Source organism: Hypoxylon trugodes (assembly GCF_022578975.1).
Source record: "Hypoxylon trugodes strain CBS 135444 unplaced genomic scaffold F4822scaffold_1, whole genome shotgun sequence".
NCBI classification, from domain to species: domain Eukaryota; kingdom Fungi; phylum Ascomycota; class Sordariomycetes; order Xylariales; family Hypoxylaceae; genus Hypoxylon; species Hypoxylon trugodes.
In genome coordinates, this window is record NW_026250016.1 from 824,472 (window position 1) to 843,397 (window position 18,926).

The 18,926-nt window shown below is 46.5% G+C and overlaps 4 protein-coding genes across 4 annotated transcripts; all 4 read left to right on the forward strand.

Annotated features, from left to right (window-relative positions):
* Positions 1 to 311: 311 nt before the first annotated feature.
* On the forward strand, positions 312 to 4,101 carry F4822DRAFT_435634 (DNA binding regulatory protein AmdX; the record flags this gene model as incomplete). The annotated part of the gene is made up of 3 exons (XM_051462223.1): positions 312 to 372; positions 584 to 3,958; positions 4,016 to 4,101. The coding sequence occupies 3 exons, from the start codon at positions 312 to 314 to the stop codon at positions 4,099 to 4,101; spliced, it is 3,522 nt and encodes a 1,173-aa protein (XP_051319089.1).
* Positions 4,102 to 10,159: 6,058 nt separating this feature from the next.
* F4822DRAFT_8255 (uncharacterized protein) lies at positions 10,160 to 11,053 on the forward strand. The gene is made up of 3 exons (XM_051464034.1): positions 10,160 to 10,433; positions 10,509 to 10,568; positions 10,666 to 11,053. The coding sequence occupies exons 1-3, from the start codon at positions 10,326 to 10,328 to the stop codon at positions 10,780 to 10,782; spliced, it is 285 nt and encodes a 94-aa protein (XP_051319090.1). The 5' UTR covers positions 10,160 to 10,325; the 3' UTR covers positions 10,783 to 11,053.
* Positions 11,054 to 11,869: 816 nt separating this feature from the next.
* Positions 11,870 to 14,087, forward strand: F4822DRAFT_8257 (FAD binding domain-containing protein). The gene is made up of 3 exons (XM_051464036.1): positions 11,870 to 12,470; positions 12,546 to 13,474; positions 13,527 to 14,087. Exons 1-3 carry the CDS (start codon positions 12,339 to 12,341, stop codon positions 14,035 to 14,037), a joined length of 1,572 nt encoding a protein of 523 aa, XP_051319091.1. The 5' UTR covers positions 11,870 to 12,338; the 3' UTR covers positions 14,038 to 14,087.
* Positions 14,088 to 14,541: 454 nt separating this feature from the next.
* Positions 14,542 to 17,162, forward strand: F4822DRAFT_384294 (uncharacterized protein). Its single transcript, XM_051456512.1, has 7 exons — positions 14,542 to 14,695; positions 14,771 to 14,794; positions 14,852 to 15,730; positions 15,779 to 16,047; positions 16,094 to 16,250; positions 16,300 to 16,541; positions 16,589 to 17,162. The coding sequence occupies exons 1-7, from the start codon at positions 14,651 to 14,653 to the stop codon at positions 17,040 to 17,042; spliced, it is 2,070 nt and encodes a 689-aa protein (XP_051319092.1). The 5' UTR covers positions 14,542 to 14,650; the 3' UTR covers positions 17,043 to 17,162.
* Positions 17,163 to 18,926: the final 1,764 nt, after the last annotated feature.

Consider the following 18,926-nt stretch of genomic DNA (forward strand, 5'->3'; position numbering starts at 1 on the left):
CGCAACCACAGACCGCAGAGGCTCTCTCTTGCAGAACCGCAGAACCACCACTCAATCAATCAATCAATCAATCACGCTCTCCATCGTTCTGCGCTCTGCTTGCTACTTTCCTCCCACTTACACCACACCCCAAATCCACGAATTCCGCCCGCCGTCGATTTCGATTCTACCTCCAAGGAAATAAACGCAACTCACGTTTGCTTTTTCAATTCAATAGCCTTGACGAGTCGAAACGGTAGTCGACGGTTGGATTTCCCTCCTTCTCTCTTCCGCCATCCGTCCATCCATCTCTCTCTTTCTCTCAATCAGTCATGTCCAATCCATCGCCGCCCGCTGTAGTCTCAGGGAACAATGCTGGCAACGATGATTCTGGTATGGGCTCCAACCCCCCTCCAAGACAGCTTCTTCGTATTGCCCCTCCAACTTCCCCATACCTATTATACCTATTCTCCTCTTATCTAGCTCAATGGCGGGTCGTAGACAACGCCGGCGCCAATTTGTTATACCAACTACCTGTACTCTATCCTCGACCTATGAATGTGATTACGTTGACTCATTGACTGACCATGACTGCCTTGTGAAGCCTCGTCTATTACGGTGAACACCACCACCACCACCACCGCTGCTCCCGCGACTTTCCCTCCGCCCAAAACCGACAAGCCTCGTCCTCACGTCTGTGCTACTTGTCAGCGCTCATTTGCCCGACTGGAACATCTGAAACGTCATGAGCGTTCCCACACCAAAGAAAAGCCATTTGAGTGTCCCGAGTGCACACGATGCTTTGCCCGACGAGATCTGCTCCTGCGACACCAGCAGAAACTCCACCAGACCACGACACCCTCGTCGCGGCCACGGAACCGTCGCGAGAGCACCAGCAGTACTGCTACCGCTCAGAGTCGGGCTCGGAAAAATAGTGTTGCCAGTGCAAACGCTTCCGCAGCTGCAGCAAACGCCTCGATGAGGCCTCGCGCAAACACCATTAGCCATGTGGACGGGAACCATATGCAAATGATTGCTGCCGCGAATGCTCAAGTCGCGAGGAGTCAACACCATATCCCGCCGACTCACAGTCGCCACCAGAGCCTCGTGGGATTGCCACTACACAATGTGGACCATGGTTTTGCCGGTATGTCCTCGGTGATGGGTCATCGGGGCATGAGCCATGGGTTACCGAAGCTGGAGACTCATAGCATTAATAACATGGACTTTAATGCTGGCCTACGTACAGCTCCTCCTCTACCCTTCCAACCCGATTATGAGTTTGAGAATCTGCTGTTTGGTCAACCAGGTTCAACTATCAACCCGAACGCGCTCCACTATACCGAGTCTCCCCACTCAATGTCCCTCGACCCCACGTCTCCTTTTGGTAACGGGATGACGGACATGTCTACTCCTAGCCAGCATATCGATGATAGCTTTGACTGGTTAACAGGATTCGAGCATCAGATGTCATTCAACAACCCCGGCGAGAATGCTGTCGACGGTTCGTCACCGTCCGCGATGAGCACCACTAGTCAAAGTGGTATTAGTGATGTGATGCTTGATGGTTCCAACCCAACAGCTGTGACGACGGCATCTAGTTCCATGTGGCAGCCGGCTTTAATGGGCCCTCCTCAGGTGACGACGCCCTTTTCCATGGAGATGAGCGGCACGGTCTTTCCGGATCTATTGAACGGCGCACCTGTTTCTCCCCAGTCGTCATCTCAGAAGAATATGAGTGACATTTATTTCTCAACTCCACCTCCATCAATGAGTTCACTTAGTCCTTCTATGATGCCCGGCTTGACCGCGCACGGATTGAACCAATCCCTCGGTTTCGGTCCTGGTCCGGAGACACCAACCTCTCTTGGTGGTAGCCATCAGTCACACTCACCTGTTTCAACTATTACTGAAGCTACGCGGAACGCGCTCATCAGCGCGTTGTCCCAATGTGGGCCGTACAGCGGACGTAAATATTCCTTCACATCCCCAAACTCCCCTATGTCGCCTCAATTCCCGAATACCCCCGATAACGCATCTGACAATGTGAAAAACCTACCAAGCACTCAAGATCTACAGAGATATGTTGCTGCATATTTCCGTTATTTCCATCCCCATCTCCCATTTCTACATTTACCCACTCTCTCATTTGACACACCATCTAGTTCAAACGGTGGACGCTCTAATACAGTTGGTGGAAGCGGTTGTCTCATTTTATCTATGGCTGCTATTGGTGCTCTTCATGAAATGGAGCGCGCTCAATCAAGGGAGTTGTTCGAAATGGCCAAGAAAATGATACAGCTATACCTAGAAGAACGAAGAAAAGCCGATATGCGAAAGGCTGATTTCCGCCGAACTCCCTCATCCGACCAGGGATCCCAAGGACCGGAGTCGTCGATCCACACACCACTATGGTTAGTGCAAGCAATGCTGCTCAACGTCGTATATGGACACAATTGCGGTGACAAGATTGCGAGTGATATCGCCTCAACTCACTCCGCGGCCCTAGTTAGTCTTGCTCAAGCTGCTGGCCTACTTCGACCCGTGAAAATGGACTCGGCAGAAATTCGGGAAATCCAAATCAATGACGCCGAGGGTAATTGGAACGGTGGCATTAAGGCAGATTCTGAGGAACAGGCCGAATGGCTAAGGTGGAAAACCATGGAGGAACGAAAACGCACTCTTTACGTTATCTTCATTCTTTCGAGTATCCTAGTGACGGCTTACAACCATACCCCGGCATTGACTAACTCCGAAATTGTTCTGGATCTTCCTTGTGATGAAGAGTTCTTCGCAGCTGAGAGTGCTGCCTCCTTCCAATTGAAAGGCGGTGTGCGGGCTGCCGGGCACAACCGAACTACGTTCCACGAGGCTTTAGGCGAGTTGCTTCGTACCAACGAGAAGCAGCAGAAATTGGCATTTAGCAATGGGCAGCAGCAAATGGGCTCGGCGATTCAAATGAACGATATCCCACCAAGTGAATTGAAGCCAAGTACCCTTGGCTGCTTAGTTTTGATCAACGCTCTTCACAACTACATTTGGGAAACTCGTCAGCGTCACCATAACAAGATGTGGACAAATGAAGAGACGGAAAAAATGCACCGTCACATCGAGCCAGCATTAAAAGCATGGCAATCGGCTTGGGCTAGTAACCCACACCACAGCTTAGAGCGCCCAAATCCGTTTGGCATGGGACCTCTTTCAGCCGACGCAATTCCTTTACTCGACCTAGCTTATATCCGATTATTTGTTAACATGTCCCGAACCAAAGAGAAGTTTTGGCAACGAGACTGGGACGGCCTGGCAGACGAACTCTCCCGTGGTACCGAGATCGTTCAACACGCAGAGCATTCTCCATCGTCGAACGCGGAATCAATGACAGATCCATCGGATGCTTCTGCCGCAAGCTCAGTCTTCGTCGACTCACCACCAACGCAATCTTCGTCTCCCGAATTTTCCGCAGTCAAATTTCCCCCGCCCCCTCTTTCGCAGTCCCAGCTACAGGGTACTAACAGCCGGGCGATAACTCGCCGGGAAAAACACCTTCGCAAGGCTGCTTTCTATGCTGCTGACTCTCTTTCCATGTCTGATAAGCTCGGCGTTACGTTTGCTGAATTTACCGGCCGAGAACTACCTGTACAATCTGCAATGTGCTCTTTTGATTGCGCGCAGGTTCTCGCCGAATGGATCGCCACGCTACAAGACCGAGTCGGTAGATATCTCGGCGTCCTTGGCAAGGATGAGGTTGATATGAGTGGAGTTCCGGCCATTATGCTACTCGAAGATGAGGACGTCAAGCTTATCCATAAGATCCAGGAGCTTCTTTCAACTGCCGAGATGAAGATGAATATGGATATTGTTAGTGGCAGTGTCAATGGTGGTATCGATTCTCGCCTTCAAATGGATAGCCACGGTGGATATGCGACTAAAATCCTGAGAGTCACGGCGTACATGCTTGACAAGTCCGCCGTATGGCCAGGTGAGTAATACAGATTTGATTAGCTCAATCAGAAAAAGCTTGCTAACAAGCCCCTAGTGCACAACTTAATGGCGCGTTGCCTCGAGAGCCATGCGAACTTCATGGCGTCGCGTGCCGACAAGTCAGTTGTGGCCAGTGAGTAAACAAAAACCCTCAACTTAATCAAAATTCGATTGGTATTCATCGAGGTCGAATGTTGAATAAGAGGTGGAAATTCCCAACCGCCAGAGTTCTTCGAACACCGCCGGTCGACGGCACAGGTTTATCCGAATCGAACCCCTGCGTATCCCATAATCTGTCTTAGTGGGTACGATGGGAATGGGTTACCCTAACTTTGGCTTATGCCCAGCACCCAGGAGAGCCTGAATCTCTGTAATGGATTTCAAGAGCTTCTGCTGAATATCCGGCTTCGAAATGTCGCAATCTACGAGGGTGGCCGACCCCCTGTATATATCCGTCCTCCCTTTAGAGATTTCCCGGACACATCGATGAGCCGAAACCCCAAAATAAAAAAAACCGAATCATCAAAAATACAAATTTGGCGTCATTTGCTTTTATCCCGCGGCCTCAATTATAAACGACCGCTTACTGCGATCCCGATGTTTATCCCCCAGAGTAAATGATAGATGTGGAGGATTCACGACGTTACGGAATGACGCATGATTTAAACGCTTGGAACAAACCCCATACCCCCGATTGTAGACAGAAATCTACGTTCGGGATGAGCCTTCGAACGGCAAGGCATAGGAAGAAAAATACCACAATACGGGTGGGCTCAGTTTAGACTTTTGGCCCCTGGGGGCGATTGTAGTCATTGCAGGCTTGGTCGATCATCCGTCAAAAAGGTGCCAATGGCTTATCGGGGCAGAAGGATTCCACTCGAATATTGTTTCCAAAACATAGATAATGTATAGAGTGTAATCACTCTTCGAGTGTGGATTCATAAGGGGGTTAACAAGCTATTGGAATGTCCGCAAAACGATTTTGAGGTGTATATGCTGGAATTACGTGGAGCCTCTTGGCTTCAGAGAGAAAGAATCATGAAAAGAGTAGTTAGGCGAAGGCGTTGGAGGTATGATGGAGTTGTAGGGCTAGTAAGACGTGCCATCGTCGAGTTCAAGTTGCCTTGTCTCGCGGGGCTTTCATCGCCCAGGCGTTGATGATCTGCAATGGAATGGATGTCTTATCGATCAATTTCTCTCCCTCTCGGGTTTTAACGGTTTACGCGAACAGTAGTAGGATTTCCCGCGACCAAGAAGGCCCTTTTCTGGGTATTCGCGCGTATACGGTCCTTGGACTAGATCCTAAGGTACGATGTAAACGCGATGCGATGTATATAGATGGGAGGGTTAAAAGTGTATCCAAGGGGTCCTTTTTACATAGGCGTTTGGACGTGCACGGACGGTTTACTTCTTTATACCAACCTAACTTAGGTACCTACTTATATCTACAACGTCTCAATAAATGCATAGGTATATACCTCTTCAGGATTGAATGGCTTTACGCGAAGGTGACGCTCGAGCTTAGCGAATTCGTAGATGTGTGATTTGTTATTGAAATAGGGGATAGGGGTAAGCCGCATAGAGACGGAAAGGCCTTAGGAGTTATTGGACCTTTGATAGAAACTATGAGCGTACTCTACTGAGAGATTCATACTAGGCATCTTGGTAGTATATGTCTTTGATGAGCTCGGGCTTGGTTCGCATTCACTTGTAGTATTCGGTCGCATCGGTTTATCGTGGTCGTCGTTACTGGATATCTTTGTTGAAGTCTGCTTACTAAGCGAGATTCAGGGGTAAAATGAGCCCCTGAAAATGGGGTCAAGCCTTCGTAAAAATTTCGAGATTGAATGGGGATGTTTCATATAGCCTGGGAGGCAAAAAGGCTCATATATGTATATTAATTGTTCAAAAGGTCTAGGAGAAGTGACTACGATGCTGGTTTGTGCAGTGGATGGGACAAACACGACAATCGTAGGGCTCGAGATGTACCTACCTCAGTAGGTACCTGGCTAGGGAACTAAGCAATGATACAGTTTATTATGACCACAATGAACCGGATAAAAAAGTGAAAGATTAGTCCAGTTGACAATCCAAGTCTCGTTGTGCAGGGATACATACCTCTAGTGTCGAGTCGCATATCCACGTGGAATGAGCGACGATCACGTATCGTACCTTCACGAAATTATTTTTAAGGTACACATGCCAGTGACGCACCTACCTACTTGGCACTCTAATTGTTTCCTAGCACTGTAATGTTTGGGACAGTGGTTTTTTAGTATGCCTCGCTCTAGGTGGGCACCTTAGAAAGTCCTTAGGCATTAGTCGTTGTTTTCCAGAGTACCTATGCCAGTGCGATGCGTTCTTTCCTCCTTCGATACCTTTCTACCAATAATTTTACAAGTTCCTAGCTTTTTACATGTTCCATCCATTTTACATTTTACATCAACATGGGTCCCCTTCCCTTCTCCCTTCTATCCTTAACCCACCTTCCTACTCTACCCAGTGCACTACCACAACAACAATTTTTTCCATCCTTGAAAAAAGCCACCCACAAATCATTCCTCTACCTAAAACCCTATAAAATGCAATTCCCTTTCTCCCAAAAAAAAATCCTCTACCTTCCCACCTACATACATTTATCTCCCACCAGAATCCTATCCTACTCCATCTCCACATCACACATCTCCTTCTCCGACTCCCACAATCAATTTCTTAACTTGCTTTTCTCCCCTACCCTTTTCCCTATCCCTTTCAATTGTAATTCACTACGCGCTTCCTTCTTGAATCATGTTCCTATTTTTAAATCGTGTTTTCAACTTCTTGTTTTCTACTTCGTGATCTTCACAATATCCATGACACCTAGGAAGCCCAGGGCGAGATATCCCAACCCATACCGTCCACAACATGCTAACATTTTCCGTCCTATATTCCTCCTTCCCCCATACTCAAAGGTCCCTGAACAGCCCTCTGTGGTGAAGAGAGCATCGCTAGGGACGTAACTGTCGAAAATCGACCAGTCCGCATACGGCGCATGTAGTCATACCTTATTGTCATTCACTCGCGTACAATCCACGAGGGCATTAAACAAACGCCTTGTCGTAGTCACTTATCGGCACCGGACACGACTGGTCGCTTTAGCGGCGCGTCCCTGGACCTCTTCCCTCTCGTTCGGGTGTATACTCGTTGACGGAGGAGTGTTAGGCTCAGTGTGATCTTTTCCTACTTAGTGTGCCTTTCCTGTTAGTTGATCGAGAAGATTGGTATAATTGCCACTCTACGGGACCAAAGAGATATCCGTTGCTACCAAGTTGGAGCGACGGTGGCGATGCGGGTTTCCTTTGTACATGGACCACGCCCCATGTACACTCGGGGGGGATCAAGCAAACTCTCCTGCCTGAGCCTGGGTCACCCTCGGTTCGCTGTGGATTCTGCCGGCATGGCTCGCTTTATGCGGACCCTTTTATCTTGCGTTTGACGCAACGCCCAGCTAGATGCGTAGGCCGTCCATTCTTTTGGACTGAGCCGTAGCGTGGGGGACAAGGTCGGTTTGTCCCCCTTAATCATGGCGCCTTCGAGCTTGAAGGTCGGGTGCAGATCCTCTATCTCCGTGCGAGACCCCTCCCGGACTGATTCAACTGGCAATATAGGAAACTTCAATGGAAGAGTGCGCGGTCGGGTGGGTTGCCATGGGGCCCAACTCACTTTGTAAAAGACGCCTTGGTGGCGGGAGTGATTGACCGGAGTTTGGTTCCCTTTTTTTCATTGCCTGTATATGTTTTCTCCTTGTATCTTCTTTTTTTTCTGTTTCTGCTCTTTAAATGTTGTATTTGTCTCTTTTCTCCTTATCTTCTCTTCTACCCATTCTACCGCTAATCGCTACAAGGTAGCCCCGAGTTCTTCACCCCTTTTTGATTTCAATCTAACCCTCTCATTTCTCATGTTCATTTTGTCTTTTTCCTTTTTGGGTTTCTTTTTGGTTTTATTTGTATCTTGTTTTGGGGTGTATATAGAGGTTCAGGATGTCCACGTATACCTGGTATTACACTGCCTCCAGGATGCGTATCCTCCTCTATATACATTTCGCTTTTTTATTTCCTTTGTCTTTCCTTTGTCTCTCTTTTGTCTCTCTTTTGTTTTTTCATCGCTATCTTCAATTTATTGGGGAAGCGAGGAAGAAGCAGCTCCCAAGGCTTTACACAATGCCTAGGTATGACGAAGGATGAACTAGTGGTAAATTGTGAGTGATACTTCTTAGAACCATTACTTTTGGTATTTAAACACAAAACCCCGGAGTGCCCTAGGTTGATTATATTTCTAAGCAAAAAGGATAGGGGGAAAATGTTTTCCCTTCTTACTTCCCCGTGCGTGCTCGGCTTAAAGCTTACCCTTGCCTTACATTCGGCATATTGGCATTGATACATTCAATATTTGAACGCCCACTACTGAACTTGGAGTAAATGGAAACGTGCATTGAGAATACGAGCTTGAACGGCGCGCTGCCAAGCTAACGGACGGTAAAAGATAATACTTGAAATACAAAAAAGTGATGGAAAACGTATATTTAGTAACTGACTGCGTATTCCTCCATGGAGAAATGAAATATTCAATCCACTATTGGGTGTGTAGTGTCACATGGATTTATAAATTCATTTTGACCGCTTCTCCACTACTATTTGTCCACTTAGCAATGACCGATCTGCGGTGTTGCTACTGTCATTGTTATGATGTTGGAACCACTCGTCCCTTCTAAGAATCTCACTTGTTGCCTACCAACGTATTTCTCTGCCGTAAGGCCAAGAGTATGCCGGAGTGCCGGAGCCTCTCGGTCTACGTCGGAGTCTGGGGCTATTAGTTGCACAAAACTCTAGTCATCATTTTCGTCCAGTTAGGTAGTGTGCCTTATATTATAGCTCTTCGAATACTACTTAAGATCGAAACGATATCTCACATAGTTGACTAATCCAATAAATAGCCGCATGCAATGCCGTGTCCGCTTATTATAAGATTTCCGATTATGGTAAGCCTGCTTCCGGCTCAACAAATAGCACAGCCTCTTGGCTCTCGCAGCCTGTGTTTTGCTGACCACCAAATAAGACCGGGTGCCCCTTACGTTAGCGCCGCCGTGAGGTTATTAGTTGTAATATTGTAATTAAGTGGAGACTCGCGAACGCTTCAAATAATCAATTTTCACGCCACCGATCGAATGTATAGCTTACGAGCGAACCTTTTCCGAGCGTATAATAGTTGTCGACGACAGAGTTGAGTTGTGGCTTATGGCGTGATCCACTTAACTGATGGCAACGTCGGGGTAAGAATATAATATTGTGTCCTAACATATCATTCTCAGATGTTCGAAGCCACGATTGAAGAATCCTTCGCGCATTTGTTTTTGGAGGATGAAGCTTGTAAAATAAGTTAACTCGTAATGATAAATCGCATCACAAGACCATCACACGGCGGAGTGGCGACAATGTTCCTTCTTGCGCGGGGAACTCGCAACTAACTGCTGCAGAGACATAATTATGGTTGCGCGTGTATGTGGGACAAGCCTCTTTCTCCTCATTCTCCTCATTGTCTTCGAAAATGGCTTATAGGAGACCATAATACCTCGCAGGAAATAACCCCTTACTAGATAGATTTAGCAATAGAATAAGTCCTAACTCGATTTTGCGGTATAACCTTGATATTTGGGTGCTCCGTTGCACCCCAATATAGCGACTAATAGCAGTCATGTAGCACTATCTCCTATACATGCACATATACATACTGGCGGTTGGTTTGGTATCTCCAACTTGAAACATGCGAAAACAAGTAGCAGCAACGGTATGGAAAGTTGTTGTTTTGCAGGAACGTCACTGCCTTCAGGATTTCTGAGTTGGTGGGATAGTTGGTAAAGCTGTGTTGAGATGTTAGCGTAGGACTTCCAACTACTCTATCATGAGTCTTAGCAAACGCTAGGCATAAGAGAATTGTTCTCGAATAGAAGCAGTAAGCAATATCTCCACACCCATCTAAGCCGTCTAGTATAGGCATATTGGCCTAGCCTGACCATCGACCACACGACATAGCATGGCGCCTGCAGTAAGCTGAGCAACGATGACCAACTACTACCTGGATAGCCTGGTGGCAAGACGAAAGTTGTGAAGTCGACTCTATGATGAGGATGGCGGCCTTGTGATAGTTGTCGTCCTAAGGCATAGCGACGTCGGGTATATAAGTCGAAGAGATCCCGCACATCTCGAGAAAGAAAAGAAGAGCATCACAGGACAACTCACCTACAATCATCACTCAAACACAACAACCCCAACCACTCTCAACACCAAAATCAAGGAACTATCCTTCCCACTTCTTCCAACCCCATCAAAATGCAGTTCAGCCTCAGCTCCCTCCTCATCGCCTTGACGATCGCCTCCTCAGTGGCCGCAACTCCCACTGGTGAAGCTACCAAGCGTGAAGCGCAAACCGGCCGTGGTGTGAGTAGCACAATACTCCCAGATACGAATAAAGCCATTATCTTGGCCTCATGTAGCTAATCCATTCGTCTTTAGGACTGCAACGGTACTTCTTGCCAAATTGTCTTTGCCAACTTTGAGTGCAATGTTGGATCGGTAAGTAAACCCCTTAACCCAGAGAGCCCCGCTCGACTCTTCTATTAGGAGTTATGGAGTTATAAACACGATAACTGACCAATATGTCTTACTACAGTGCGCTGGATCTCAGGGAGGTGACGGCAAGCCCTGCAGTGTCATCGACAACTCCGATGGCACTAGGACCACCTACTGCCCCGGCTGCGGTGACCCTGAGAAGTGCCCCAGCTTCTAAGCGCAAGATGCCAACTCTTTAATCTAGCACGGGAAGGTTCATCGGCGTACTTCTTGGGGACTAGAAAGACTTGTCATTAGCAATATGCATTGGGTTGGGTGGTAGTCATCGGTTTTGGGTATCACGGGGAGTAGGGTTTGGGTCGGATAGAATATGTCACTCATTTATATCGCATGCCAAGTTTTCAATTCAACATTGAGAATTTGGTAGGACAGCGTTAACATAAATCCCTTTGTGTCTGAGAAATATGAGCCAGTGTGAACTTGATATAGTCTATCTTCGTAGTACACTTGAGGGGGTGGAACGCACTGGGGCTTCTGGATATTGATTCCTAGGTCAATTTTGAATACCGCTGTAATTACAACTTTTCCCTCAAATGATCGAGTATAGTCGGCAATCTTTTAGGCCATATGAGAGCCCCAAGCCTTGCAATCATAGGAAATATCTTGTCTGTGTCAATAAATCACGTGATCTCACTGAGAGTCACACTTCATATTTTGAGATTTGTCATCAATGAGTCATCATTCACCCCGCTCTTGAAGAAGAACGACAATATCATCTTTAGAGCGAAGGAACTTAGCGGCTTCCTTACTGCCGTTCGAATACTCTCTCTTTGACCTATGAGTATGAATCGACGGCGTCTTGACTTGGATGGTCTCTTCTTGTCAGCATCTTGTTGTCTTAATGGTAAGTGAGGAGCCGTATCAAGATTTCAGCTGAAGCTGTGAATTTGGAAGAATATTGCCTGTCAATGTTTGAGCGACAAAAAAATTCCTCCATACCTTGGATGACATAAGCATTGCTCAGCTTTCATAGGTTATACGCATATATCCCGATTTATCTATATACGCTTTAGCTCATCCTTCTGTACGATGATATCCGTATATCGACTACAACATCCCAGTATCCAGTATTTCACCTCGGCAATAGCTACACTCGGGACATCCAAACTGTCGACGACGTCAGAATAGAGTTAAAAATGTACGGATATAAGCACAGAGAAGCGGACCGATATTGGCTGGGCTCATTTATTGGGGCAACTGCACGTAAAATTACGTTTTAAGCAACATAACTCTTCGTTAGGAAAAGTTGACTACCGGCGACGGTGAATAAATAAGGTGGATTTTGTTCAGCTGAATCTAATTTAATTCCTTTTTGACGATCTTCCATGAGGCGGTATCCAACAGAAGTGTATATGATGGCAGCAGTACGTAATAATGCTGACATCGGGGGGCATGTCCGAATTCCCGGAGTGATCGGGCCCCTAGGCCTCCGAAAAGTTCATTCAAGTCCTACCACGATTCCGGCGGTATAATGATGATCTTCTATCGCATCGGAGCCTCGCGGTATCCACCATAGCTGAAAGCGTCGGGAGGCTGCGCAAGGCACGATAATTGGAGAGAGGACCAATTTAGAATTTGACCTAGGACGTTGACAACAAGTCGCATATAAATGAGACTTCGTCCCTAAGCTCATGGAATACATTCTCAACCCAACTTCACCCAGCACGTCTTAGTTCACCGCTCTATCTCGACTGATATTCAGAAAATTTCATCATGTTGAGAGCTTACATTGCTGCTGCTATCCTCAGCGGAGGGGCATCAGCATCATCTGGGGTGTTCATTTCTTCACTATCGTATACGAATGGTAGCTCGGGAGTAAACACCACTACCAGCGGAATTCTACCTGTAAGTTGTGATATCTGCAGCATTTGAGGGGCTATACCTTGCATGCGTCATATGTTGTTTCTTACCCTTTGATAGTGCGACGCTCTGATCGAAGCCGGTCTTGGCGATCGACTTCTTTTCGCCACGGATCCCGGCTATGAACCCGAAGTCGAGTCTTGGTATTCGGAAAATTCGCGCCAGAGACCTTACTGTTTTGTTCTACCTCGTAATCGTGAGGAAGTCGCTACCACTTTGACCACGTTGGTTGGTGTCGACAATGGCGCGGGTGATTGGCACATCGCAGTCCGCAGCGGAGGCCATAGTTCGATTGGAAGCAACAATATTGATAACGGAGTAACCATTGATCTGAGTTTGATGAATTCTTCGAGTTACGACCCTCAAACCAACATCGCCTGCATTGAACCTGGCGGCCGATGGAGGGATGTATACGCGGATCTTGATAAGCAAGGAGCGGTTGTTACCGGTGGCCGAGATGGCGACGTCGGTGTTGGAGGGTTCCTTATTGGGGGTGGGAACTCGTTCTTTTCGGGGCGAATGGGATTTGGTTGTGACTCTGTCGTGAACTTTGAAGTGGTTTTGGCGAATGGAACTATTGTCAACGCTAACAGTACGTCCAATGCGGATTTGTGGAAGGCCTTGAAGGGGGGTACCAGCAACTTCGGTATCGTGACTCGATACGATATGGAAGCTCTCCCTGCTCGGGATTTGTATTACGACCTGCGCTATCTAAGCTACAACTACTCCGAGGCCGCGATCGAAGCTGTCGCTGAATTCGCCGACCAGGACCAGTCACTTCACGACAATGCACTTGTGACCTTCTTCACTTACAACGCTTCGATGAGTTCGGAAATATCTATCGGCGAAATCTATGTCAACACGCAAGGGCACAGCAACGTTACGACATCATTTGATAAGGTTAAGAACCTGCCTGCTATGCTTAATGTTTCAGTTAGCCAGAGTATGGCAAAGGCTGCTGCTGGGTCGCAGGTTCCAGGAGGCACTAGGTTTGTTAAATCCAGCCGTTTCTGTCTGGTCAAGGTTTACTAATTGAAAAAGGGACATTGGAACAACGTTGACTTTTTACAACGACCCTCGAATACTCCGTCGCTGCAATGAACTTCATGAGCAATTTATCGAGACTCTGAAACACTCCATCGATCCCACTAAGTTTGTGACAATGGTATTCTTCCAACCAATCCCATCTTACATGGGGAAGGTTGCCGAAGAGCGAGGTGGAAACATGCTTGGGTTCAAGAATAGTGTCCAACATAACGCTATCTTGTGGACTTTCGGCGTTGCAATTCAACCGGATCAAGGCGATGAAGCTTTTGCGATCGCACGGGCCGAGTTGAAGGCGTTGACGGCACAGGTTAAGGAGTACGCGAGATCAGTACAAGGGGATATCGACTTCGTCTACCTCAATTATGCGGACGCGAGTCAGGACCCCCTCGGAAGCTACGGAGCCGATAATATTCAGCACATACGAGATGTTGCTGCCAAATACGACCCGAACGAAGTATTCCAGAAGCGCATTCCTGGAGGCTTCAAGATTTCAAGAGTCAAATGATGAATGACGGATAGTGCCTTGGTGCTTGCTCCTGGCTGAAGCTGTGTCAAATTTTTTGACTGTAATTTTATTATGGTATAAATGGGTATCAGAAGGTTATTAGACGGTTTTTTTCTTCGTACATTGTATTAATTCATTTTTTGCCTGTAAACCGCTAGTCTCCGCCTCCTTTTTTACCCCTGAATATTGCTTACGGTACTACTTCGCATTGTGAATACCTCATAAAGTAATTATCTTTGTAAGCCACTTACCAGGATGCCTTTTTGAATAACCATTTGATACATATCTAGCAATTGAGCATTATGTCTTTATTAATTAAGGGGTGATATAGAGTTATTAGGGACCTTCTTTCAACCTCTTCTATTACTTCGACAAAAAGAAAGGGTTCGTCATAGCAGGTTGAGTATAATGAGGGTGGCTGTGTCAGCATCTTACCTGCTAGTCGTCTCCACTATGATCCTATTCCTCCTCCACTTAATTAGGACTACACCAATCATCGGCGGCCTCGGGATCCGATGAATTTAGAGTATCGTCGGGACCCGAGGCCTTTGAGAATGATCCCGTCCAACTCCATCTTCATGTCGCAATCCGGATTTAGTACACCTTTTTGAAGATGAGTGAAACAGAACCTAGCGTTCCATTGGAGCGACGACAGGCAGTAAGGACCCCTCCTCAATCTAATGGCACTCATATGCAGATTAGTAATACTAAAATTGTTGCGACGCCGGTTTAGTGCGATAACTGCAAGGCCAGAAAGGTATGCAACTTGCTTAATCTCCAATATTGAATTTAACCATAATGACGCCTTAAAAAGACTAAGTGCGACAGACGATCGCCATGCGCAAGCTGTGTAACCCTTAATGTTGCTTGCCGGACTACGCGCCGAGCACCCGAGAAGCGGCAGCGGGTTCTTCTATCATCGAAATACGATGAAGCTGTTCAGGATGTCGGGCGTCAGCTCAGCGACGTCAAAGAAATGCTTCAACGTCTCCTGATAAGCAAGGATATCACACCAGCTCCGAAAGAGACGTTGACAGAACAGACCCATAATACCCCGCCAGCTATGATTGACGAACAAGTGCCTAGTTTATCTACTGTCCGCGAAGGCTATAATGGCGATCCTTCTTTCCAGTCGCATGCCCACCGAATCAAAAATGCATTGGAGACAGCTCTCGCCACTTCCGAACTCATCAATGTCGAGGCTCTAGGTGCACCTACAGCTATATCTCCACAAGGAGTCGCAGAATTACTTCATGACGCGGATCCACCCGATCATGCCGTATCGGATCGTGGTCCTCATACACCACCTCAGCCTACGTACGGCACAGAACTTGGGAATCTGCCCTTGCCTCCAATAGACCTTGTTCTCAAAATTCTACGCCTAGCCAAAGTTCACAAACAGCAGTTTTTCGTTGACTTTCCAATTTTTAAAGAAGATGAATTCATTGAAATATGCCGTGGGGTCTACTTCGCAACGGAGCCAATCTCGCTTTGGACATGGATATGCGTCAACATTGGACTCTACTATCTTTTCTTTGGCGTTGACGAAGGTGAATGTAGGCGGATGGGTACGACTGTCGAAGCAATACGATCGCATGGTAAGTTGCTGAAGGAGAATATCGAAACGGCAATGCAAAGTCTTCGCTTATGTTCAGAGCCCTCAACGGAATCATGTCGAGCTCTATCATTACTTGTAAGTATGAACTATACTCAAATGTGTGGCTTGACCCTGACCTATTAGGGGACATTTTACCTGAAGGACGGACATAACACAATTGCGTGGAGGTTAATCAGCGCTGCTGCAAGAGCTTGCTTGGACTTGGGCTTTCATCGCCTGTCTGATAACCTAGACAGTGAGGATACTAGACGGAAAAGCTCCATCTTCTGGCACATATACACCTGGGAAAAGGGGCTCGCCATGACATCAGGTAGAACACCTATTATACACCATTACGATGTTACCACACCCCATCCCGCTACGTTAGCGGAATACATCAACGCTCCACGACGGTAAGTTTATAATGTTAAACGATTTGACAATACTAACATGAAATAGGGTATACGGCGCTATATTAGATTACGCAATCATCACCGGGGAAATTCAACAAAAGCTGTTTTCAGCGTCGGCACGAAACCTACCACACGAAACTCGCCTTCATCATGTGCGGGAACTTGCTTCTAGGCTGAAAGCGATTCAGGATTCTGTCGTAGCGGTATGAACCTTAAAGACACTTCACTCAGTCATATTCCTAACTTCCCTAGACAAGACAAGATCCATCATGGGACAAGATGTACGGCGGCGCCGCTGGGTTACTCAATATCATCATGCACTCGCTATTGACCATTGTATATCGGATACTGCCACCAAATTCCGTGCAACCTCATCCGCTACAATGCTCAGTTGAATGCATAGATGCAGCGCGCAAAGCCTTATCTAGGTTCGTACAGCTTGGCGAGGAACGACTAAAGGATGATTTGGTTGGGTGGACCATGTTGTTAAATGTGTAAGCTCAAAATCATGTCCCACTTTACCCCTGCTAACATCTTGTAGGATCTTGTCGCTAGCACCCTTTGTACCATTTATCGTTTTAGCTGGTAATGCCATTGCCACGTCGTCTAATGCTGATTTAGCTCTCTTATCTTCGTCGGTCTCGGTTCTAGGCCAGGGGGCGGCTGATTCTCCAAGCACTCAAAAGATACATGACGCTTGTGAGAGACTCGGTCGCGTCGCTACCCTTATAGTATCGAGCGCCAACGAAAGTTCGTCCTTAAAAGCTGCCGAGTTTCAGGGACAAGCTTCTAATAATGGCTTCCCTCTCGACAATCCAAATGAGGACCCGAGCATATATAATGGTGGGCGTCCAATCTCTGAAGACTATGGGTTTCCCATGGCGCAACAAGATTGGGATAGTGTTATGATTGGATTTGAGTCGGAACTGGGAAGTTACGGTTCTAGGGAGTTGACAAATATCATAGAGCCATATATCGCGAATACGGGTTGGTGATTTGGGGATAGCATATTTAGACTTAGGGTTTAGGGTACAAATTGGCGTTAGGATTTCCTCGCATCATCATTATAGAATAAATACATAAAATAATTATGAATTATAATGTTTCGGCAGAGCTAATACTTTGGATAGCAGGCTCTTGCTGGTTATGAGTATATAATGAGTGCGTCGTACGTGATTGCTCATCTAGGGTTGACATGAAGTTAGGGTAGGGGTAAGGGTTAAAGTTAAGGTTAGGGTTGAGGTCAAAGCTGGGTTTAGGGTTGGGGTTGGGGTTAGTGCACTCAGGATGGTAACCAATTGCCGGATTAGGAAAGCCTCTAGCGGTACGTTGACGCTCATTGGCTCAAGCGGACTCTCCAGCGAAACTTTACCAACACGACTCAGTTTTTCTCTATCAGATAAGCCGAACAATGAATGCGCATAAAAATAAGGTCATGGAGCTGCTGCAAAGGGAGTCCAGTGCGAAAGATTTTGGGTTTTTGTGGGGTTTATTGCTGACATTATACCCCCACTCCGTACTACGACAAGGCACAATGGGTACCTCAACATTTTGGAATCGCTCTGAGCTGGTCATACTCTTCTTTACACAGTAATTAGATCATGTATGTATACCTCGGAAGTTGTATCCAATTTCATAAATCGGCTTGGGACACTTTAGGGCCCTTATCCATTGACCGAAGTCATCTGCTACCGTCCCTGTCTGGACAATGATTGCTGAACCCAAGTAACACAAGTCTACCCGCACATGATTTAACGAGCCCCGCGATGACTTCATTAAAAAAATCGAGTGGGATTTATTGATACACCGCATTTATATGATAGCCTTAAAAGTAGCCTGGCTTTCAAAGTGGCTTGGTCTAGAACATTGAATGAAGAGAAAACCTGTTGTAATGACACTTGCATAACAACATCTTAAGGCCATGAGACCTTCCAATTAGTTAGAATAGTTTTATTAGACCGGTATGTCCCACGACTGTAGTACTCTCGATCGTGGATATTCGCAGAGAGTGGTATGAACTAGGAGGTCAAAAGACCATAAGGTGTCATTGAAAAAATCTCCAAGGAAACTCGGTACGGTGGCCATGCGTTAAAGATGAGGCTCTATGTAAACCATATAGCCAGGATACCATGGCGCACAATACGAGGCACTTATCGAAATCAAGTAGGACTATGATAGTTCTCCACATACAGATGAGCAAGGGTGGATTGGCAATGCTTGGCATAGCTCCTGGAACATGGCAAGAAGCATTACGACTACGCGGGTGGCGTTAGTCACAAGAATGAAAATATGATAAAACAGCTGCGGACTCACCGTCGGTTATAGACGGGCAAACATGGGATGGTCACCTAGTCTTAAGGAATCAAGAATTAGAACTTCTCTCATCCTATCTGGGTAGACCTTATAATGTACGATGAGATTATCAAGTACTTCTTTCAAAGCTCTAGTTATTGAATTTCGCGATTGGGTAAGTGTGTGAATAATACCACATACTAATATTATAACTTACATAAGCCAGTATTAAGTACCGAAATATTTAAGCTAGTGTAATACCAATTTTATCAGATTATAATTACAGCTGCGCCGTGACTCAGTTAGTACCCATGTACGATGTGGTGACACTGGGGCTACGAGTCGCGATTAACTGTCGCATCACCGATCATGGGGAGGATTCGACTCCAGAATGTAACATGATAGGGATGCGAGTGGGATATTATTCTGATGGATTAAGTAGTCCCAATTGATTGGATTTAACATTTTACCCGAAAGAGACAATTGAGGCTCTTATCCCAGTCTGTCGGTGTTATTAAAGACACCAAGGATTCCAGTCCTCCTGTACAACAGGCTTCTGTATTCCGGTTTTAGTTTCTGTGAATTAT